Genomic DNA, 25,857 nt, shown 5'->3' with positions numbered 1-25,857 from the left:
TTTGAAGTGGAATGATCGTATAAAATTAATTGTTGGTAAGGCGGGTGCCAGGTTGAGATTCATTAGGAGAGTCTTTAGAAAATGTAGTCCATCAACAAAGGAGGTGGCTTACAAAACACTCGTACAACCTATACTTGAGTATTGCCCATCAGTGTGGGATTCGTAACAGGTCGGGTTGACAGAGGAGATAGAGAAGATCCAAACAAGAGCGGCGCGTTTCATCACAGGGTTATTTGGTAAGCGTGATAGCATTACAGAGATCTTTAGCAAACTCAAGTGGCAGACTGTGCAAGCGAGGCACTCTGCATCGCGGTGTAGCTTGCTGTCCAGGTTTCGAGAGGGTGCGTTTCTGGATGAGGTATTGAATATATTGCTTCCCCCTACTTATACCTCCCGAGGAGATCACAAATGTAAAATTAGAGAGATTCGAGCGTGCAAGGAGGCTTTCCAGCAGTCATTCTTCCCGCGAACCATACGTGACTGGAACAGGAAAATGAGGTAATTATAGTGGCATGTAAAGTGCCCTCTGCCACACACCGTTGGGTGGCTTGCGGAGTATAAATGTAGATGTAGATGTAGATGCAGAAGTGGGCATTGATTTAAATCAGTGGGGAAAGTTGAAAATTTGTGCCACACAGGGATTCAAACCCGGTTCTCTTGCTTACTAGCCAGATGCTCTGACCACAAGTCATCCATACACAGTGGTCATTGCAACTGTAAGTACCATCAGACCTCCTATCAGACCTAGATTCTCAACACATCCACACATTACTAATACAATGCCCCTCACCCATTATTCTCATTATTCACAGCATTTCGCTAATTCTCGTAAGAGTCAGAGCCGGGTACAGGTCCGCACCAAAGAGATCACTGGCTTCCTCACCTTAATTATACAGAGAGCTCCATTGATTATGACTGGGCCAAATATCTCACGAAATAAGCGTCAAATGAAAAAACTACAAAGAACAAAACTCGTCTAGCTTGAAGGGGGAAACCAGATCGCGCTATGGTTGGTCCGCAAGATGGCGCTGCCATAGGTCAAACGGATATCAACTGCGTTTTTTTAATCAGGAACCCCCATTTTTTACTACATATTTGTGTAGTACATAAAGAAATATGAATGTTTTAGTTGGACCACTTTTTTCGCTTTGTGATAAATGGTGCTGTAATAGTCACAAACATGTTGTTGTTGTTGTTGTTGTTGTTGTGGTCTTCAGTCCTGAGACTGGTTTGATGCAGCTCTCCATGCTACTCTATCCTGTGCAAGCTTCTTCATCTCCCAGTACCTACTAGCCTACATCCTTCTGAATCTGCTTAGTGTATTCATCTCTTGGTCTCCCTCTACGATTTTTACCCTCCACACTGCCCTCCAATACTAAATTGGTGACCCTCGATGTCTCAGAACATGTCCTACCAACCGACCCCTTCTTCTAGTCAAGTTGTGCCAGAAGCTCCTCTTCTCCTCAATTCTATTCAATACCTCCTCATTAGTTATGTGATCTACCCATCTAATCTTCAGCATTCTTCTGTAGCACCACATTTCGAAAGCTTCTAGTCTCTTCTTGTCTAAACTATTTATCGTCCACATTTCACTTCCATACATGGCTACACTCCATAAAAATACTTTCAGAAACGACTTCCTGACATTTAAATCTATACTGAATGATAACAAATTTTTCTTCTTCAGAAACGCTTTCCTTGCCATTGCCAGTCTACATTTTATATCCTCTCTACTTCGACCACCGTCAGTTTTTTTGCTCCTCAAATAGCAAAACTCCTTTCCTACTTTAAGTGTCTCATTTCCTAATCTAATTCCCTCAGCATCGCCCAACTTAATTCAACTACATTCCATTATCCTCATTTTGCTTTTGTTGATGTTCATCTTATACTCTCCTTTCAAGACACTGTCCATTCCGTTCAACTTCTCTTCCAAGTCCTTTGCTGTCTCTGACAGAATTACAATGTCATCGGCAAACCTCAACATTTTTATTTCTTCTCCATGGATTTTAACACCTACTCCGAACTTTACTTTTGTTTCCTTTATTGCTTGCTCAATATACAGATTGAATAACATCGGGGAGAGGCTACAACCCTCTCTCACTCCCTTCCCAACCACTGCTTCCCTTTCGTGCCCCTCGACTCTTATAACTGCCATCTGGTTTCTGTACAAATTGTAAACGGCCTTTCGCTCCCTGTATTTTACCCCTGCCACCTTTAGAATTTGAAAGAGAGTATTCCAGTCAACATTGTCAAAAGCTTTCTCTAAGTCTACAAATGCTAGAAACGTAAGTTTGCCTTTCCTTAATCTATTTTCTAAGGTAAGTCGTAAGGTCAGTATTGCCTCACGTGTTCCAACTTTTCTACGGAATCCAAACTGATTTTCCCCAAGGTTGGCATCTATCAGTTTTTCCGTTCGTCTGTAAAGAATTCGGGTTAGTATTTTGCAGCTGTGACTTATTAAATAGATAGTTCGATAATTTTGACATCTGTCAACACCTGCTTTCTTTGGGATTGGAATTATTATATTCTTCTTGAAGTCTGAGGGTATTTCGCCTGTCTCGTACACCTTGCTCGCCACATGGTAGAATTTTGTCAGGACTGGCTCTCCCAAGGCTGTCAGTAGTTCAAATGGAATGTTGTCTACTCTGGAGGCCTTGTTTCGACTCAGGTCTTTCAGTGCTCTGTCAAACTCTTCACGCAGTATCATATCTCCCATTTCATCTTCATCTACATCCTCTTCCATTTCCATAATATTGTCCTCTAGTACATCGCCCATGTATAGACCCTCTATATACTCCTTCCACCTTTCTGCTTTCCCTTCTTTGCTTATGGCTCACAATTTTAGACAAACATTTGGTAACAGGTAGGTTTTTGAAATTAAAATACAGAACGTAGGTACGTTTGAACATTTTATTTCGGTTGTTCCAATGTGATACAAGTACCTTAGTGAACTTATCATTTCTGAGAACGCATGCTGTTACAGTGTGATTACCTGTAAATACCACATTAATGCAATAAATACTCAAAAAATTATGTCCATCAACCTCAATGCATTTGGCAATACGTGTAACGACATTCCTCTCAACAGCAAGTAGTTCGCCTTCCGTAATGTTCGAACATGCATTGACAATGCGCTGAGTCATGTTGTCAGGCGTTGTCAATGGATCACAATAGCAAACATCCTTCAACTTTCCCAATAGAAAGAACTCCGGGGACGTCAGATCCGGTGAATGTGCGGGCCATGGTATGGTGCTTCGACAACCAATCCACCTGTCATGAAATATGCTATTCAATACCACTTCAACCGCACGCGAGCTATGTGCCAGACGTCCATCATGTTGGAAGTACATCGCCATTCTGTCATGGAGTAACACATCTTGTAGTAACATCGGTAGAATGTTACGCAGGAAATCAGCATACATTGCACCATTTAGATTGCCATTGATAAAATGGGGGCCAATTGTCCTTCCTCCCATAACGCCGCACCATAAATTAACCCACCCAGGTCGCTGATGTTCCACTTGTCGCAGCCCTCATGGCTTTTCCATTGCCCAATAGTGCATATTATGCCGGTTTACGTCACCGCTGTTGGTGAATGACACTTCATCGCTAAATAGAACGCGTGCAAAAAATCTGTCATTGTCCCGTAATTTCTCTTGTGCCCAGTGGCAGAACTGTACTTGCCGTTCGAAGTCACCACCATGCTGTTCCTGGTGCATAGAAATATGGTACGGGTGCAATTGATGTTGATGTGGCATTCTCAACACTGACGTTTTTGAGATTCCCAATTCTCGCACAATTTGTCCGCTACTGATGTGCGGATTAGCCGCGACAGCAGCTAAAACACCTACTTGGGCATCATCATTTGTTGCAGGTCGTGGTTGACGCTTCACATGTGGCTGAACACTTCCTGTTTCCTTAAATAACGTAACTATCCGGCAAACGGTCCGGACACTTGGATGATGTCATCCAGGATACCGAGCAGCATACATAGCACATACCCGTTGGGCATTTTGATCACAATAACCATACATCAACACGACATCGACCTTTTCTGCAATTGGTAAACGGTCCATTTTAACACGGGTAATGTATCACGAAGCAAATACCATCCACACTGGCGGAATGTTACGTGATACCACGTACTTATACGTTTGTGACTGTTGCAGCACCATCTATCACAAAGCGAAAAAAGTGGTCCAACTAAAACATTCATATTTCTTTATGTAGTACACGAATATGTAATAAAAATGGGGGTTCCCATTTAAAAAAAAAATGCAGTTGATATCCGTTTGACCTATGGCAGCGCCATCTAGCGGGCCAACCACAGCGCCATCTGGTTTCCCCCTTCAAGCTAGACGTGTTTCGTTCTTTGTAGTTTATTCGTTTGATGCTTATTTCGTGAGATATTTGGCCCAGTCTCTATCAATGGACCACCCTGTATATATTTGGTATCTGTTCTTTCAGTAATATCTGAAAGAACAGACACCACTTTTGATCCAGCAGCCATTATGAATTAACACACAAAGGAATTACAGACACTGGCTGCAAGAACAGACACCACAAACATGTATTTAAGGCAAGGGTGGCCAATGATCGCTTCAGGCACACCAGGCTCAAGCTCTTACACGAATTGGTGAAATGCCGTGAGTAATGAGAATAACAGGCAAGGGGCACAACATCAGCAATGTGTGGGAAGTTGAGAATTTGTGTCTGACAGGAGGTGTGCTAGGGTAGTCTGTGCAGTCGCAATGACCTCTGTGCCTCGATGACTTAGTGGTCAGAGTATCTGCACAATAAGCAGGAGACCTGGGTTCGAATCCCAGTCCGGCACAAATTTTCAACTTTCCCCATTGATTTAAATTAATGCCCATTTGCAGCCAATGTCTGTAATTTCTTTGTGTCTTAATTCAGAGTGGCTGCTGGACCAGAAATGATGTCTGCTCTTTTAGACATGTCTGAAAGGACAGGCACCATACATATATAGATAGTCAAAAACCAAACTAAATAGTAGTAATCTGACCATAGTGTACAACAAAGAGAATGGTCTTCTTTACACATGGGTTTCTCTGTCGCAAAAAATAAAACAGCTTCTGTTAAGATATAGCTTTCTGAGATAAGACAAATTTCCTTCTCTCTGCTGGAGCAGACAGAGGGGGGTAACACATAACTAATTTGCTTGAACAAAAACTGTTTCTTACTATTCTTCTCTGTCTCTAATAATATTGTCATTGACAGCTCATTAAGAGGACCTGAATGTCATGGCCTGTAGTTTTTACTATTTTTTAATTTAATACATCAAAAACTTTTAACAGACACTGAAATAAAACTCTGATAAAATAATTAGTATATTTTGAACTCTACGCGAAAAAAATTTAAAAACTGTGGAATACATAGTGCACTGAATATTGATTTTCATCTTAATACTGTATGTTTTTTTTTTTCTTTCTTTTTTTTTTTTTGACTGCTGAATTAGTAAACCAGAAATATTTACCAATTTGATGCCTTGCACATTTAAAAAAAATGTTTTATAGAAGTTAATTTTTTCTCCTAATAATTTAAGAACATATGACATGTTCAAGCTGAAAACATTTAAAACATTGTTGAATGTGTAGGCAAGCACTATTTTATTACTGATGTAAAATTTTGTTTTTGTTGCTTTAATACTGGATGAGATAACGATATCTAATATGCAAAAAATGTTAATTATGGGAAATTTAAAGTAAAGCTTTGCATGTAATTTTCTTCTTAGTGATAACATGTCAACACATTCCAGCTCCATAATCTTGCTGTTTCTGAGTGTCCATTTCATCTTCTTTAGTTTTCTTTCTTTTCTTTGTTATTCTGGCTATCGAAATTTGTTCCTAGTTTCACAATGCCAGAAATTTGAACACTGTCATTCACATTGTTTGTCAATAATTCCAGAATGTTTAGGGCATGACTATCACCAAATAGTTTCACTTTCTTCTTTTATAGCCATTTTCCCACTGCTGAGCCGTTGTTTGACATACACTTAGCATATTCCTTTGAAAAACCGTTATTACACGACGATGAGATGTCTTTCTCAGTTTCCTGTTGTTTATGGCTGTCTTCTTTTAATGAAGTACAATTTGTGCAGTGAATCAACATGTCCGCTTTGTTTACATCGGATTCTTTATTGTGATCTTCTAGTGATGGAGATAAATGTATTGTCTTTTCCAAAAGTGCACTATTATTCTTCAGAGCATTATACTTTTTGTTTAGAGCAAACATACCACTTTAAAGTGCTCTGATTATTTCATCCTTTTTTCTGATTACATCTTTAAATTTGCGTTCACAAGCATGACTAATGCACGCAAGACAAGACCATGTAAAATTATCAGTTACAAATTTTATGCTTACTTTGGAACATTTCTCATGAAACCAACAGTGACAGTTGCTACACGGGATGCCATTTAATGCTTTCTTGTCACAAACCTTGCAGTTGTTTGCACTTTTAAGTTCGTTTTTACTGGTGCAGTTTTCACTTACGATTATACCGCACCATGCCATCTTGCTAGTCCATAATTGAATAATGGTACCATAACTGAATAACATGACATTGTAGGCAGGGTTTTGTGTTTGATAGTAGTGTGACAGGCAAATCAACCTTTATATCATACACAGCACGTTGTTACAACAACAATGCAATCTGCAGGGGAATGCCACACACTGCTAGTGTGTACCAAAAAAAGTTACAGGACAACCGACTGGATTTAACACCAGATTTGGCAGTCAATTGTTTTTTTCAGTTGAATGAATCAACCAAATAAACTAGTCTCTCCAGACACATCAGCTTATGTATGTTTTCACTCACTCTCTGGGTTTGTGTGGTTACACTTGAACTTAAGACAATCAACTAACACAAATCTCTGACAACTATCTCAGTTAAATTATCACTCAGCCTTCAGATCTGAGTGATTTCATTTACACTATTTTTTTAGCTTTTTTGGTTATACTTGAACCACGAGTAGGGCTGCCAACTTTCTTAGAGGCAAATACTGTATCTTATTTTAAGGAGAGATGAATAAAAAGTATGTTCTAAAAATGAAGTATTTTCAAAACTTATACACTAGTGTACTTAAAAATAAAAAAATTTTATACGTCTGACATTAAATACAGATTTTGATTGGTTTCAGCCATTGAATTGGACCCATTACCGATAATTCAGTTTGCTAAATATTGAGGTGGTGTGAACAGAAAGCACTTAAGGGAAAATTTATTTTACATCTTTGGTGACTTATTCACTTGCTTTCGGACCATATTTGTTGCGAGAAATATTTGATACCATTATTTAACCTTTTTTTGAACTGCTTTTATTAGTACAGTTTCATGATATGAATCATCATTGCAGGTACTGTATATCACTTTGAATTTATCTTGAGGATCATATGATATTTCCCATTTACATGCCAGTGAGCGTTTCAGCATTTTGATACAGACACAAATTTCACTATTAAAAAAATGTCTGTTCATAAACATGGACAAAAAAACTGAACTGAAAGCTACTTATTAGCATTCACAGCAGGTGAAAACAGAATACAGTCAATAATAATGATTTAGCAATGGCAAAATAAGACACAAAGGAATTAATGACATTAGTTACCAGCGGGTACTGATTTAAATCAATGGGGAAAGTTGAAAATTTGTGCTGGACTAGGATTCGAACACAGGGCAGAGAATTTGGTCCTGACAAGGTGTGCTAGGGTAGTCAGTGCACCTGAAGTGACCACTATGTCGGATGGCACGGTAGTCAGTGCACCTGCCTAGTAAGCAGGAGAACTGGATCCGAATCCTGGTCTGGCACAAATTTTCAGCATTCCCCACTGATTTAAATCAGTGGTCACTGGCAGCTAATGTCATTAATTCTTTCATGTCTCGATTCAAGGTGGCTGCATGATCAAAATGGTATCTGTCTTTCGAACATGTCCGAAAGAATACACAAACAAATAATGTCAAAACGATCAAATGTTTACACTTAGTACTGAATGCACCGCACTGCACTGACTGTTTTCATTCAGTTGCTCCACAACCTGCTTTCACTAAAAAGAATGTGTGGTGTCACTGCCAGACACCACACTTGCTAGTTGATAGCCTTTAAATCGGCCGCGGTCCGTTAGTATACGTAGGACCCGCGTGTCGCCACTATCAGTGATTGCGGACCGAGCGCCGCCACACAGCAGGTCTAGAGAGACTTCCTAGCACTCGCCCCAGTTGTACAACCGACTTTGCTAGCGATGGTTCACTGACAAAATACGCTCTCATTTGCCGAGACGATAGTTAGCATAGCCTTCAGCTACGTCATTTGCTATGACCTAGCAAGGCGCCATTACCAATTACGATTGATACTGTAATCATTTACCGTCAAGAGCGACGCTCATCATTTATAGATTAAAGTTAAGTATTCCACCAGCTACGTCCGTTTTTTTGCTAAAGTCTAATTTCCTTGACCTGTTCCAGACCTCACGCCAGCCTGCGTGAGCTAAAACACGTGCCTTTCGGCTTCCTCTCAAAACCGGTGTTGGCTCTCTTGCCAACCCACAACATTGGCGACGAGGATGGGATACCATTCCAGCTCGATACTGGGGCTGCAGTTTCACTGATCAATCAAGACACTTACAAACTGCTGGGCACACCTCCGTTGCGTGCTGCAAATGTTAAGTTAAGTACCTATTTAGGACAGTGCAGCCTTCTTGCAACATACAAGGGACAAACAAAACTTGTGTCATTTTACGTCCTTCGTTCTTCTTCTGCAGTGAACTTGTTTGGTTTCAATTTATTTCAGTTGTTTAACTTGGCTATAGTAATTCAGGTCCTATCAGTGAAGCAGACTGTGCCTTCAGACAGTGTTTCTCGTCTCTGTGAAGAATTTGCCAATCAACTGGCAATGGATTTCAATAGGGGTTGATCCCTTAAACCACAGAAATCTAATCACAGAACGCAATTCACACTTGGCAGGAGTGTAGATTTTTCCCATCCATCGTTAACGGCTGCTACGCCAAGAATGAGCATTGCAGGGAGGTGGGGACTGGCAAGAATAGAGGTATGAGAAGCAAGGAACATGGCATTATTGTAGATTTAAGCTAGCTTGCTCCGTCCTGAGGGGAGGTTATTGGAGATCTTAATTTACGGACAACCCTGGTGTGTATGCAGTTTGTTGCATGTCACTAAGTGCTTGAACTCTCAAATAATGGATGAACAAAGAATGAGTATTTGCGCATCATGGGCTACACATCTTTTCCACCCCCACCTGTAGGTATATATAAGGCCTATTTGTTAGTTCAGGATATAAGCTAACCCCATTCCAAATTACATCCAAATCTGTCCAGCCACATCAGCTATCTCTCTCTCTCTCTCTCTCTCTCTCTCTCTCTCTCACACACACACACACACACACACCAACAAACTCTCACATTTATAGTAAATATAAGTCCAGCATCATCTACAAATAGTACAACATTGATTGCATAATCTGGGGCACTTGTATTCATTATACACATAAGAAATAAATGGGACCTAGAATATTTCCTATGGGTACTCCCATTTCTACTTTTTTCTAACTGAAACTAAACTCACATTGTGATTAGAGTAAGATGACATCAGTCTGTGTTCAGATTCTTCGGCATGATTCAACCACTTTTAGCCAGATGCTCGAACATCTACTGTTTCCAATTTTTCTACAAGGATGTCACAGTTAACAGTATTAAGTGCTTTAGAGATCTAAATTAATTCCTTTTAGGCTATTGCTTTTCCTAGAATTCGATAATTTGTTCAGTGTAGCACATTAATGAACAAATAATTACAAATCCATAAAGGACCAATAGCATTGCAGGAGTTCATTTAGACCCTTCCAAAGCATTTCGGATGCTCAGTTACACATCTTTTCCACCCCCACCTGTAGGTATATATAAGGCCTGTGTGTTAGTTCAGGATATAAGCTAACCCCATTCCAAATTACATCCAAATCCATCCAGCCATTTCAGTTCTCTCTCTCTCTCTCTCTCTCTCTCTCTCTCTCTCTCTCTCCCATTTTAGAAAATTGGAAGCACAAGGGATTCAAGGATCTGGCAAAAGCAGTGTGAATTTTACCTATTAGACCAAACACAGATTGTTGACAGTAAATGTAATTAACTGATAGGTATATTTTCATTTTCAAAATAACACTGAAAAACAACAAAATAAGACGAGTATAGAAACATAAGGGTCTTAAAACCATCAGAAAGTAATATCAAAACTGGCATAAATATTGCCAAAACTGGCAAAAAAATAACACCAAAATTGCATAAAATGTTCTTGGATTTCTTGCCGCGTCAGTTCACGGTAAAACTTCAAGCTTTTGACAAGAACCTCCATTGTGTTCATCAGGAGCAACTGATTTTCAGAACAGCTGCAGCGGTGGCCTTATATGGCCCACAGACGGCTTCTGATTGGTCGGTAACTACGTCATGCTGTTGCAGATGGTTTCAACATCTGTGCTGGTGGCACCACCGTACCCGCCATAGCACAAACATTACAACGCATACCTCTGACTGTTATCTGCATCAATTGTTTGCTTCCATGCACTGCAAAGATTCTATCGGCTGTCATGGTTGAAGTTTTTCTCATAAATTCTTATTTCTACAGCCTCCTTAATTACACAGTCCCAGTATATAGGAGCCTGGGGCAAAACTTTTGTTTCATCGAACAGTATTTTATGTCTGTTTGTGAGGCTGCGCTCAGCAACTGGAGCTTTCTCCATTTCTCAATTTTTAATATGTCATTGATGTTCTGCTTAGTGGTCAGAAATAGTGCGAATGAAGTGACCAACGTAACAGCTGCCACCCTCACAAGTGGTGATGTAAATCCCAGGGATTCTGAGGCAGAGAGTGTCCTAAACAGGGCGTAGCATCTTTACCTTCTTAAGAGGTTGGAAAATATATGACACACATTTTCATGCCAGGACTCTGCCTATTTAGTTGGATGTAGCTCTGCAGAAGGGAAGGAATGCAGTCAATGGCTCATTACGTGAATGTTCAACATTTTAATATTTCCTTTTCTTGGTGAACGCTGACATCATACCATGTGACCCATAGCCATTCTTTTGGAGCACATACCTCACACGATTAATTCAGAAATCAAAATGGTCCTCATCAGAATTTTTTTTTTCTGTGTAGCAGTATATTTGAAGCTGCTCTCTTTTGGACTGGGCATTAAGATATAAATCAGTGAGCATTGGCTTGTAGTAAATTGAGTGGCCATGATATCCATCCAACTTTCGTTGTATCAAAACATCTGAAAATGGCAGCCTTCCTTCTTTCCGTGTCTCGATGGTTAACTGGATGTTTTGGAGTGTACCATTCATAGTTCATGGAAGTGCCCAAGAGCTTCCACACTGTGTGGCCCAACCATAAACATATTGTCAACATAACGATAAAATGAAGACGGATGAAGAGGTGCACAGGAACTTTTGGAATTAGTGAGACCACATCCTGGCTGACTAAAATATCATTTGGGCTAACTTTAATCTGTTTAATTTTCTAAATGAACATCTGAGAGTTTTTGATGTGATATTCCCAGCGTTCTATTATTTGAGTCATCAAATTGGTTAAATATTTGGCCAGTCACAGCCCAGGATGTCTATGAACTCTTGCTCTAAGAACTTTGATGCTGTCCTCTGGTAGACCAGAATTCTTCAGGAGTTCCACTGTTTTCCTTCTGTATGACAGAGCCGAGTCCCAATTTGTGCATTTGTACGTGCTATCTTCCAACTATGATGCCAATTTGCTGTGATATTCAGTTGCATTAAGCACAACCATAACATTTCCCTTGTCAGCCACAAATACCACAAAATCTTCATCTTTCTGCAATGCACAGAGCCCCTCTCTCTCTGCTCTGCTGATTTTAGATTTGGGCGACTTGGTTGAGGCTAAAATGCGACTGGTGGCAAGTCTTACAGTGTCAATGTTATATTGTAATAGATGCCACACCGCCTATTCCATTCCACTAAGGAACTCCACAATAGGTACAGTGCTTGGTGTAGGAGTGAAATTCAGTCCTTTATTAAGGGCTGACATGACTCCTTTGCGCACATATGAGAAAATCTTCAACCGTGACAGCAGATATAATCTTAACAGTGTGTGGAATCAAGCTCTGAATGCAGAGAAGAGCCAGAGATATTTGTTGCACCATGCACACTACGGCAGGAGCGGTGACGCTACCAGCACAGACGCTGACACCATCTGCAATAGCATGACATAACTACTGGCCAATCAGCAGCCGTCTTTGGGCTATACTGGGTGAACATTAATAACCGACAAACTGCAGGAACAAATTCCTGACTGCAACTAGAGGGAAAAAGGTCCTATGAACACGTGTCTGAAAATGAATTATTGCTACGGTAGATGGTGCTGACAAATGACAGTTTCCTGTCCGTGTGCCATGTATTCTTTGTGTGTTGCAGGCTGTGGTATTCACACAGTTTACTGAAAGCAGTCAAATGATCCAGCATTCATGTTAGGAACAAGCTGAGATGGCGTTTGTGTATGGCCAAGCAGATGAAAATGGTCTAGAGGCAGCACGACTGTACCAAAACAAGTACACTGACAGACACCTCATTACATCACAAACATTTCAAGCCCTTTTTGGGCAGTTGTATCATCACGGGTCCTTTCCAACAGATGAACATGCAGGGCGGCGGCAGACTGTGCGTACACCAGATATGGAAGATTGGGCCCAATAGTATACTGAGATGGACCCTAGTACAAGCTCCAGGAAAATGGCCCAACAACATGGTGCAAGCCAAAATTATGTATATCCTCCATGACAACTGCTACTATCCCCATCACTTGCAATCCCATGTAGGTCACTTTGAAAAATCTGTTGTGACACAGATGCTATGTGACTCTGTACTGTGTTCCAGCACAATTTGTTGTCATTGCGTACACACTGTCCATTTCTGGACACATGTTCATAGGACCATTTTTCCTTCATTTCCGATCAGGAATCTGTCCCTCTACTTCGTCAGTTTTATTAATTCACCCTGTATAAGGCTATCACAGCAGCAACTTTGACAGTCAGTTGGTTCTGATGAAGGCAAGGGAGGTAATCATTGAAAGCTCCAAGAATGGATTATGCAACAGTGTTGTCACAAAAGGCTTCCATCTCATAAAACATCAAGGTTGACAGGAAATAACACTGAAACAGGCAAAAAATCAAATATTCAAACAAGTACAGTAGAAAAAATTACAGCGGTTAAGTTTTGTGATTGTGCAGTGAGCTTAATGAAGTACATGAAAATGAATAAAATTTTGTATTGCTCTCTCTCTCTCTCTCTCTCTCTCTCTCTCTCTCTCTCAGGTGTTTCACCAATCCTATTAAAGGCTTGTAGGGGACTGTAGAGGGGACTTAGTACATAAAGTTGTTTTGATAAGGAACCCATGTCAGGATGTGTATATTTTGGATGTAAAATAAGTTTGAATATTGGATCACTTTCACATTTCCCCCTTCATGGTATGCACACGTACAGGAGACAATAAGCTCTACCCGTGTGTTCTATAGGAGCCCATGGCAAGAGCAATGTTTCGAATACTCATCGTCAGGGTCACTTCCACAATGATGAAGGTTGCCCTCTTCAAAGTCAAGTATGTTAGTCATCCATGGAGCACGAAAATCAATCTTCATAGGGGCATACATACCGGTTTATCACAACTACTTTTGTAGTCTTCAAAAAATAGTACATGATATCATAATTACATCAGGCACTAGTGAGGGTGCCCCCTTCTCACTTTGTGTTTGTATCTTGACACTGGAGATTTGAAAGTGATCTGATTTTCAAAGTTCTATTACATCCAAAACAGTACATTTCTGGGTGTGAGTTCCTTATTGAAACCTGATCAGTCTGTCTCCTCTATGCCCCTAAATTGGAATTATGAAACATACTATTATGTATAGCATAAAAAAATATACATATATACAAAATTCGAGTGTGTTTAGAGGAGAGCTCTTTAAAAAAAATTTCAAAAATAAAACTTTCTTATGCGACAAAAATGTCATAGTTGCGTAATTTACCCACTAGGGCTCATGAAGGTTTTGACACTATTTATTTCTGATTTTCAGAGCATGTGTTCAAACTACTGAGTAATAATTATTGTTTTAGAGATGTTGCTGACTTCAAATGGGTTTTTTTTAGTGGGGAGGGGGGAGGGAGGGCAATAAGTGCTTGGTGTACAAGCCACCTTAACACACTAGAAAAGCAGGTTGCCTATTTCACAGAAGCTTGTAGCCATTGTTTAAGAGATACCTGGTTGTCTTGCATGCAGATGACAGTTGTGCATTAATGTAAACACACAACATTTTCAGCAACACCACGAAAACAATATTCATTGCACAGCTGTTTAAACTATGTATATTACATCCTATGCGCGCGCGCGCGTGTGTGTGTGTGTGTGTGTGTGTGTGTGTGTGTGTGTGTGTGTGTGTGTGTGTGTGTGTGTAGAACTGCTGTAATTTTCTCTGTACTACTTGCCTATGTATTTTACCTATATATTCTAAGTTTGAAAAAGAAAAAAAAAAAACTGAGAATTTTTGTTAAGGTATGTAACAAAGACTACAGTCCCTTATTTGTTTACTGATGATTACAAAACTCTGATTTATGAACACAAAATTTCTATACCTGAAGCTTGCAAGTCAGCAGTTCTAGAAAACAGCAGATTAATATCTGATTCTTCAGTTTCTCCCGGCATATTTCTTGCTTGAACAGGTCCATGGGTGTACTGCTGGTCCATAGTGTCCAACGGGCACTATGGACCGACAGTACACCTGTGGACTGTTCAAGCAAATTAATATTTTATAAACTGTGTACTTACTTATGTTGTACCATGTGGCTTTCAAAGGAGTCCATTTCTATAAACTTCTCTAAACAGAAATCACATTCTATAGGAAATTGAAGATCAATGCCATGTAGTTTAAAGATGTTCTCTTCAGTGGCCAACTGTTCTGGTAATGATGGTGAGACAGCACCATTAATCACATTTGCTTTACTTCTCTGATGTTTTTCTTCTGGTGTGCTATTCTTGCTGTGAAAAATAAAAAATGGAACTGTTTATGAAATAAACATCAAAGCTAACTGCACACAGATGTGAGTAAACAACACATGTACCCTTATCAACATAGCCAGTTTGAACACTTTCCAAAACTATATACTTATAATTGAGGCATACTGTATTGAGCAGGCAAGAAAACAAATTTCAGGGTCACAAATTGTAAAAAATTTAACTTTTCTTCTACTTAAACCACACCTGGAATCTTTACTTTCTGGATAATCGTAACATTAGGGTGTGGAAAACTATTTCTTTTCTTCTTGTCCTCCCTATCCTGCAATTCCTCTCTATTTCTCGTAAGGATGGAAAACTGGATGCTTTTAGCATAACTGTTCATTTCACAAACAACCACTAGTTCTTTTTTTTTGGGGGGGGGGGGGGGGGGATACCAAAGATTAGTATTCATTCTACAGTAGCATGTAGACACATTAGTGTTCAAATATAGATAAATAAGCAGAACACAGAAAACATAAGTAAGTCCCCAGGAAATATCGTGCTAATACCATGTAACACTGCCTTTAGCCTTTACACTTGTCTCAGTTTGGTAGGGAAGAGAGTCCACCGGTTTCTCCAGATACGCCAAATCCAGTTGAAGCCACCCACTGATGATTAGATCCTGTAGAGCTACCAAAATGCCAGGGTGCCGTGTGATACATTTCATCTGTTGTTCCAAACAATCTCAGAAATTTTCCGGGTTGGGTGATTTAGCAGGCCAGTTGAAGTGTGACAGGGTGCCTTAGTGCTCATAAACCAGGAACATAAGTGTGCAGCACTGTTAATACTGTTGTTGACGTCTTGGAAAATAGGACTCTCCACAACATACTCATCATGAACACATATAAGAAAGGCTGCAAGTGAAATAATCAATCTGGTTCATGTTCATAATAAACTGAAAGAGTGGGCCCACATCATGGTACAAGAAAACACCCTCAAAATGTCATACAACCATCTCAGGCCTGAACTACATGCTGCACACACACACACACACACACACACACACACACACACACACACACACACACACACGGAATCTGACAAATTCTCAACCAGTTGGTTCATTAAGAGCAGAAAGTGCAGGTACAGCAAACAACTGCTTTGACTGAAAACAGCTAGATACCCTAACATGCACAATGACACAGTTCAAGCTTTCCAGACCAATAATCAAATCTTAGTACTGTATCTACAAGTGAGTATGAAACACTTGATGATGTGGATACCAATTACTTGCATGCTTCTCACAAAGTATTACAACTGAAATTTCTCAAAGGGCAAGCCACTCGCCATCAGAAGTTAATGCATATTTCTAAAGGTTTGCAAAAGAGTTTAAGGTTTCCTGTTTTAATGTTTATGGCTATTTAATGTGTCAGAAATTAATATTCATAAGTTCAAATAGAAAATGTAACCAGTATATGATGTTCAATCTGTAGTGAACTGCTGATGTAGTAACTGAATTTTTTTTCCAACTTTGGTTATAGTTGAGTATCCATTATACTGCTTTACGCCTTGAGGTGGTGTAAATCTTTGGACGGCACAGGCACTTGCCCGATGTAGAAAGTGTTGACTCAGGGTACCTTGTTTTTTTATGAAGTTGTCATCACAGCACAAAAAGAAACAACCAACAAAACTGGATCAAGTGCCACTATTACACGATAACACGATCTGCTTATTTTACAAAGAAAATCCAGGACTTTGTTTGGGAAATCATCCCTCTTGCACTTATTTCTCTGATCTTGTGCCCTAAAATGTTTACCTTTCCCACTCCTTATTGAACAAGCATCACAAAAATTTCTTTCCAGATGAAAATGCACATGAAACTTTGCGTGACAACACCTTAATCTCACAACCAGGAGGATTCTACAGGTGTGGAATCGGTAAACTACCTGAGCAACATCAGACTGTTTCAGATTGTCTGAGAGAATATATTTTCGATGATTAACTTCTCCCTAATTTACCCTAATTTACCATTAAGCTCAATGAACTAAAGGAATATGCTGAAACTTCCTGGCAGATTAAAACTGTGTGCCTGACCGAGACTAGAACTCGGGACCTTTGCCTTTCGTGGGCAAGTGCTCTACCATCTGAGCTACTGAAGCACGACTCACGCCTGGTCCTCACAGCTTTACTTCTGCCAGTATCTCGTCTCCTACCTTCCAAACTTTACAGAAGATCTCCTGTGAACCTTGCAGAACTAGCACTCCTGAAAGAAAGGATACTGTGGAGACATGGCTTAGCCACAGCCTGGGGGATGTTTCCAGAATGAGATTTTCACTCTGCAGCAGAGTGTGCGCTGATATGAAACTCCCTGGCAGATTAAAACTGTGTGCCTGACCGAGACTCGAACTCGGGACCTTTGCCTTTCGCGGGAAAGTGCTCTACCATCTGAACTACCGAAGCACGACTCACGCCCGGTCCCGAGTTCGAGTCACGGTCGGGCACACAGTTTTAATCTTCCAGGAAGTTTCATATCAGTGCACACTCTGCTGCAGAGTGAAAAGGAATATGCTATTAAAATATGGGCTGTACTATGACAAATGAATTACAACTTAGCACGATAACGTTACGATGAAAGTCTATGGTAATAAAACAAAATATCTGTAACACGAATGTGCCTATATTGAGATAATTAGTAAGATATTAGGCACTTTCGACTTACAAACAGGCTGTGTTTACTTGCTGTTCTCTGTCATACTCAAACAATAAAGAAAAGTGGCATTTCATAAATAAAACTGTATATTCAAAAAAGCCAAAAATTATGTTGGCAGAACTGGAAAGACACATGAAGCAAAGCAGCCTTTATTTTATAGACAACCCTGTTACTTCAGAGCTGGAGAAGAGCTGCCATATTCGTCTCTCCCTTATTGGCCAAGTGGTGACTACGACAGATAAAACAACAATGTCGAAAATGAGTTTAGTAGCAACTTCTGCATGGAACGACCTTCCTGGACTGAAAACTATAAACAGAAAACATTACGTCACACCTTACATGAAAATCACTTCGATTATTCAATAGAAATGATAAGAAAATATGAAGGGAATCTAGCAGGATAATTTTATGCCATCCAGGAAGTAACTTTATGGCTGCAGAGGTGCCAATTATATTTCAGGTTTTTGCCAAGTTGCAGTTATAATACTAGCAGGAAGAATACCAGCCAACGTGTTCGTTGAGGAGGCTCACTCTTGGGAAGTTCACACTTCGAAAGCATAGCAGTGCCACCTGCCATGGTATTCAATGGAGGCTGATGAAATATTTAAAATATTGCCCAATGATTTTTGTTCCCATTTTTGTAACTAGCACAGTAACTAATAATACTCAGGTGCACTGACATCAAACTGAACATTATAAATCAATTGCTGTGACAATTATTTTTGTTTTTCTGTCTTAAGCAACAAGAAAGCAAAACAGCTCATTCACCAGGTGTGAGTCACATATTTAGAGCACTTCCACTGGTTATAATTTTATTGTAAACATTATGAGTAGGCAACACATCTTGTTTTATAATTAGACATAGAAAATGTTTTTCTTGATATTGCTGTCACTGGTACTATCCCCAAAAGAAAAACACACAAATCATGAAATAACAACACAATGTTGATCGCAAAATGTAAACATCCACAAGGAGATTTTGTAAGCTACAAACAATATAAAGTTTCAAATCAACAAAGATTACTAGGCAGGAAACTATACAAAACGACCAATAAAAAGCAGGCTCAAAAGGCCATTGAAAAATGAAACCACCTAAAGTATGCAGTGCAAGTATGATTATAGCTTCTCTAACATGAAATGAGAAGTGATTGTTATCAAAGCATGGAACAAGGAACACAAAACACTGACAGTAATCTCCAGAGTAACTCATTCTCAAAAAAAACTGTCACTTGGCTTATAAATGCTGAAAGCACACAAAAATCATCTACTCCTAATTAATTGTCTAATGCTTTGTCAATAAAAGTGAAAATCATTTATGTTGACGAGCTTTCCAACTTAAAATATGATTAATACAGACAGCACATGAAACAACAGCAGGTTCACCAAGCTGAGAGTGGTGGTGAGATTCTACTCTGTGCCACACAATCAATGTAGTGTCATTAATTTAGCTCCTGACGTTTTTGTACGAAAGGACCCTCTATGTTACCAATGCATTCATATGAGAGTTATTGAGCTGTAATGCAGTGGCACAGATTGGAGATGGTTTTAGAATTTGCAGAGACTATTCATACACTGCTCATTCACTGTGCCAAGTTACCATTATTTCAGATTATAGCCCAGACTTAATTTCTACCTGTGAAAGAACTGCACACATTACATTGACACCCCTGCACCCCACACACAACACACAGCCATTATACGGCAATTAATTGCTCCAAAATGTCCTAGGCTTGCATCTTTTTACCAACAACTTAACTTCTTTTGCAGTGGACATTCACCCCATTGTGGAGTTGATAAACAAGTGTTAAAGTCTACCAGACATTCGTTCACACCCACTCCCTCTCCCCACAACCATTATGAATGTCTCAAATTAAGACACTGGACGCAGATTTACAAATACATTAACAGGCTTCTGGTTATTAGCTTTTCTGAAAGGATTTTCTGCTGTTGCTCTGAAGATGACTGCTTAAGGTAAATAGAAATGTTCCTAAGACAAACACTCAATGTTTGCATTCTTTCAGGTCCATTAATCAAAAAACTATGAAAATAAGCAATAAAAAATCACTTTTCAGTTTGCAAGCCCCAGTATTTCAAATAAAACACTCACGATTTCAAGCTTATCTCTGCCACTGTTGTCATGAGTAAAAAACTACTGACTACCAGGACTGCCACAGTTTTTCACTTATATGGACACAATTGCTGCACCTGGAAACGATCACAGAGATGTGTGTGCAGAAGACAAGTTGTTCAGCTAGCAGCAGTTCAAGTGTGCCACAATAACAACGATGTCATGTGGTGCGAGAGGTAGGTACCATCTTTGAAACTGGCACTCCTGCCTCCATGCAAGCATCAGGCATCCGTCTTTGTTTTTGCTGAATATCTGAAGCCCATCCACATGCATTACTAAGAGTGTGTACCTGGTCTCTGTTATAACTGTTGCTGTTTATTCTAATCTTGGTCACCTCTGTTATATTAGAAACCCAACTGCCAAACAGAATATTGTAAAACTGCATTTGCAAGTCACTCCGTAAATTTATGGGAAAGGATGTGCACAGTTACTGAGAATAAAGCTCTGGGAATTGTCAGGGGATTTCCAAATTTTGCTCATCATGGAAGAAAAACCACTGTCATGACAGATCACAAGGCTTTATCTTTCTTAATGAGCTGTTGCTTAATGTATTAATGCATGACCAACTGAAACGCTGGGCGTTCAGTTTGTCAGGAAATTCGCTACTTGCCAGGCCAAGTCAATATTGTTCTGGGTGCACTGTCATGGCTTACTTATGACACAGTGGAGTCAAATGTTGAAAATCCATTGCAGTGAGTTATACACATTAATGTGATCAAGAGCTTTGCAGGAGAACAGTTTAACAAGAAATTACTATGCAATATTTCAGCAGAACAAGATGCAGATGAAATATTAAAGGGAGTAAAAACTTTGTAAAATGAACTAGATGAATTCAGCTGTACTGTGGTACAAATTAAGCAGTATTACCTAAAAACAGCAGAATATCTTTTACCAATGAACAAGTCTTAATTCTGACCACTGGAGATCATGTATAGCATAATATGCAATAGTTGATCTTGTTTCATATGTCCACAAGAGTTTTGCACATTTTAGCCCTAGCAAACTGCAAGAATATTGCATATTTAATAATACTGCAAAAAGAGTTAATGTGACACTAAAATTGTGCAGTTTGTGTCAGAAGACTAATTTCACCTAAGCAGCAAAAAGGACCTATGTGTAGTATTATACCTGACAAACGTGGCCACATTCTGTCAGCTGATCTCTATACACCATCACCAACATCTAAAGGCAATTATTTGCACATGATGGTAGTGCTGGAACTTTTCTCAATGTATGTCAATATATATTTCCCTTTATCCTTTGCATAAGCCTAAGTGTCACATGATCCTCAATAAATTAGAAGTAGTTTATTTTCTGAATGTGATCAAAGCAGAATGCATCATCAGCAATAATGGTTCACAATATCGATCAAAATTATAGAGGAGTTCCTTGGAAAATTATAGCATAAAGCAAATTTTAATTTTCACTTATCATCCAGCTTCAGATCCAGTACGCGAGTTATATGAGAACTCTGAAGATTATTTGTGCATATTGTGGAAAACACTATAAGAACTGGTACATAAAATTTCAAGACTTCAAAAACAATGATGAACAATTGAAATCATGACAGCACAGGTATGCCACCATGCACAGTTTCATTTGTTTAAAAGCCATTCTGTATTTTTGAACAGTACCCACATACCCACAAAAAACAGAAATCTCGTGATCCTCAATAAGAAAGCTAATGCTCAAAAGCCAACATGCTAAATTAGTGAAGCCTTGATTATAAAAAGTGAACGAATGGATTCTTGTCAAGACTCATACGAAATCTTCTAAGGCCAAACAAGCAATTCGAGAATGTAACCGTTACTACACTGGTCCCTTTGGAATCAAAAGTTGTGCATCCTAACATTGATGAAGTGGAGTACACCAGTTTATGCAAATTTTATGGATTAAAGCAAATAAAGAATATGAAACTACACAACAAAAGGGACAATTTGGAATTCCATGTGTAAAGATACTCATTTAAATACACAGTCCCATGGAACTGTAATTACATTTTATTGTATACAATTTTTTGCATAGAAGAAGAATATTTTTGTGTGGGCATTGTTTTCTTACCTTACAGACAGTGCCAGGCATTACACATCACAACGGTGCAATGTGCATAAATTACATTTTTTGTATATATGAACTTAGTGAACCAAGTAATTTATAAGGAGAAAACTCCAAGAAAGAGCGACACACTTACATTATGCAAAGACTTGTATTTTCCTGTCTAAATCACTGCTGGTATCATTGTTCATGTATATGAGCCAAGCAGAGCAGCCAGAGAAGTGACACAGCAAAGACGTGACATTGAAATTACGTCATCACTGAGGTATGCCATTCTTTGATGTTTTGAGTTTGCCATTTTCCAATTTGCTAAGGTGGTGCCAATGATAAACAGGGTCATTGCTCCATATTGTCCCCTCCCCTTTGGCAGTGTCAGCAGTTGGCACCTACTAGCATCCACTAATTTCAACCTTCCAATCACACTGCAATATAGATGTTTCGCAGATCAGCCATCAATGCATTGCATCATGAACCAACATGAATTTTGTGTCTGTTATCAACCTAAACATATATACGTTATGCAGTGACAGAGCAAACAGCCTGTTCACAAATTATTGTTCAAGAGTGATCCAATGCATTGATTAAGCCAAGTGCATCAATTTTAGATTACCCAAAGGTGATATGTAAGTGCTTTATAATCCTCAATTGTTATACAAGCTTTGTTTTGTTATGTGTTCCTATAATGACTACTGCAAACACCATGTGCAACATAGATTGTTTCTCTTATTTACATTAATTAACTCTGCTATCTACTTAAGGATTTTTGCATTCTGCTTAAGATATCAGCTTAGAAGCCACTGATAACCTTTGGATCAAGGCAGTCAGGTGGATGCAGTATTTCTTGATTTCTGAAAAGCATTTCACTCAGTACCACATCTATCTTTCTTGTCGAAAGTATGGTCATATTGTGTATCAAGTGAAATTTCTGACTGGACTGAGGATTTTTTGGTATGGACGAAGCAGCTGGTTATCTTGGTTGGAGAGACATCGTCAGGTTCACAAGTAATTTCAGGTTTGCCCAGGGAAGTGTGTAGGCACCCTTGCTGCTCATGTTGTATACTAATGACCTTGCAGACAATATTAACAGTAACCTCAGACTTTTTGCAGCTTGATGCAGTTGTCCATAATGAAGGACTGTCCGAAAGGAGCTGCATAAATATTTAGTCAGATCTTGATAAGCATTCAGTCATATCTTGAAAAGATTTCAAACTGGTGCAAAGATTGGTAACTTGCTTTACATGTTAAGAAATATAAAATAGTGCACTTCACAAAACAAAACAAAACATAGTATCTTATGACTAGAACAGCAACGAGTCACCGACTATAGCAGCAGTGAGTCACAGTTGGAATCGCACAGCTTATACAAATACCTGGGTGTAACATTTTGTAGGGATATGAAATGGAAAGATCACATAGGCTCAGTTATAGGTAAAGCAGGTGGTAGACTTTGGTTTATTAGTATAAAATGTGGGAAATGCAATGAGTCTACAAAGGAGAGTGCTACAAATCACTTGTGTGACCCATATTGCTTAAGTGTGTGGGACCCGTACCACCACAGGACTATCAGGGGATATTGAATATATACAGAAAAGAGCAGCACAAATAGTCACAGGTTTGTTTGAGACAGTGCTGTGGGTGTGTGTCATAGAGATGCTGAAGGAACTGAACTGGCAGTCTCGAAGATAGACATAAAGTATCCCGAGAAAGCCTACTTACAAAGTGCCATGAACTGGCTTTCATTGATGACTCTAAGAATATACTACAAACCCCTATGTAACACTCATAAAGGGATCATGAAGATGAGATTACATTTATTACAGCATGCACAGAGGCATCTGAACAATCATTCGTCCAGTGCTCCATACGAGAATGGAACAGGAAGAAACACTAATAACTGGTACAATGGGACCTATCCACTGTCATGCACTTTACAGTGGTTTGCAGAGTAGAGATGTAGATGTAGATACTGTGCACAGTATCTACACTTGTATTTTTGTGCTGATTTTCAATTTCATTGTTATTTGACAGGTAATTTATGCATGTACTACATGATACTTCTTACTTGTAACAGAAGTCTTCTGAGTGTGTTCTCCACATTTTCAAATCTGTTTTGCAAACATTTCTGTGTTGTTTGCATTTATATGTGCAATTATTTTGCTTGATAGGTTTGGCAATCTTATAATATCTGATCATTCAATTACATGCCTGGTCATTATTTTCAGTTTCAAAATGACATTTTATTAAATTAAACTGCTTTTTATTAAGACTATGTTTATTAACATTCATTATTAACAAGATTACAGTGCTCCATCCAGTCTATAGATTTGTTAGGCAATTTTGTAATTGATATTAACATATCTTATTTTAGAAAATGCATGTTACTTTTGCTGTTGGCTTAAAAAAAAGTTTGAAATATATATTATTTTGAATGTAGAATAGTACGCATACCACCTGGGTCACAACATATTTACATAATAATTTTAATTGGCCTACTGAATCTTATGTGTACAATGATTACACTGTACGCCCCCGGTAGCTGAGTGGTCAACATGACAGAATGTCAATCCTAATGGCCCGGGTTTGATTCCCAGTTGGGTCAGAGATTTTCTCCGCTCAGGGACTGGGCGTTATGTTGTCCTAATAATCATCATTTCATCCCCATCTACGAGCAAGTCGCCAAAGTCACGTCAAATCAAAAGACTTACATCCGGCGAACGGCCTACCCAATGGGACGCCCTAGTCACACGACATTTACAATGATTACACTAAAGTTATTTTTCTTTTTCTTTCTGTTATTTTATTCTTATGGCTCTTTGTCTCTTGCCAATTGGCTCATCACTCTCTGTCTTTTCTCCTTTATTCTTTTATTTGTGTGTGGGAGGGGGGGGGAGAGGGGGGAGGGGGGAAAATGTAAACTTTATTATATTATGACAAAACAATATGCCCTCCCCATGACCCATGGGCCTTGCCGTTGGTGGGGAGGCTTGCGTGCCTCAGTGATACAGATGGCCGTACTGTAGGTGCAACCACAATGGAGGGGTATCTGTTGAGAGGCCAGACAAATGTGTGGTTCCTGAAGAGGGGCAGCAGCTTTTTCAGTAGTTGCAGGGGCAACAGTCTGGATGATTGATTGATCTGGCCTTGTAACACTAACCAAAACGGCCTTGCTGTGCTGGTACTGCAAACGGCTGAAAGCAAGCGGAAACTAAAGCCGTAATTTTTCCCAAGGACATGCAGCTTTACTGTATAATTAAATGATGATGGTGTCCTCTTGGGTAAAATATTCTGGAGGAAAAATAGTCCCCCATTCCGATCTCCGGGCGGAGACTACTCAGGAGGACGTTGTTATCAGGAGAAAGAAAACTGGCGTTCTACGGATCTAAGTGTGGAATGTCAGATCCCTTAATCGAGCAGTTAGGTTAGAAAATTTAAAAAGGGATATCGATAGGTTAAAGTTAGATATAGTGGGAATTAGTGAAGTTCGGTGGCAGAAGGAACAAGACTTTTGGTCAGGCAAACACAGGGTTATAAATACAAAATCAAATAGGGATAATGTAGGAGTAGGTTTAATAATGAATAAAAAATAGGAGTGCGGGTAAGCCACTACAAACAGCATAGTGAACACATTATTGTGGCCAAGATAGACACGAAGCCCACACCTACTACAGCAGTACAAGTTTATATGCCAACTAACTCTGCAGATGACGAAGAAATTGAAGAAATGTATGAGGAGATAAAAGAAATTATTCAGATAGTGAATGGAGACGAAAATTCAATATTCATGGGTGACTGGAATTCAATAGTAGGAAAAGGCAGAGAAGAAAATGTAGTAGGTGATTATGGATTGGGGAGAAGAAATATAAAAAAAGAGTAAGCCGCCTGGTAGAATTTTGCACAGAGCACAACTTAATCATAGCAAACACTTGGTTCAAGAA

General features: G+C 39.3%; 1 protein-coding gene across 1 annotated transcript in view; it reads right to left on the bottom strand.

Annotated features, from left to right (window-relative positions):
- LOC124776420 (zinc finger protein 345-like) overlaps positions 1 to 25,857 on the bottom strand; it is a 197,846-nt gene that overhangs the window by 84,026 nt on the left and 87,963 nt on the right. Inside the window, exon 3 of the mRNA XM_047251415.1 lies at positions 14,862 to 15,071. Within this exon, the coding sequence (XP_047107371.1) occupies positions 14,862 to 15,071 (210 nt within the window). The remainder of the gene's footprint in view (positions 1 to 14,861; positions 15,072 to 25,857) is intronic.

The sequence above is a fragment of the Schistocerca piceifrons genome, chromosome 2, assembly GCF_021461385.2.
Source record: "Schistocerca piceifrons isolate TAMUIC-IGC-003096 chromosome 2, iqSchPice1.1, whole genome shotgun sequence".
NCBI classification, from domain to species: Eukaryota; Metazoa; Arthropoda; class Insecta; order Orthoptera; family Acrididae; genus Schistocerca; species Schistocerca piceifrons.
Note: the sequence above shows the minus strand (reverse complement) of the source record. Positions and strands in the feature narration are given on the sequence as shown.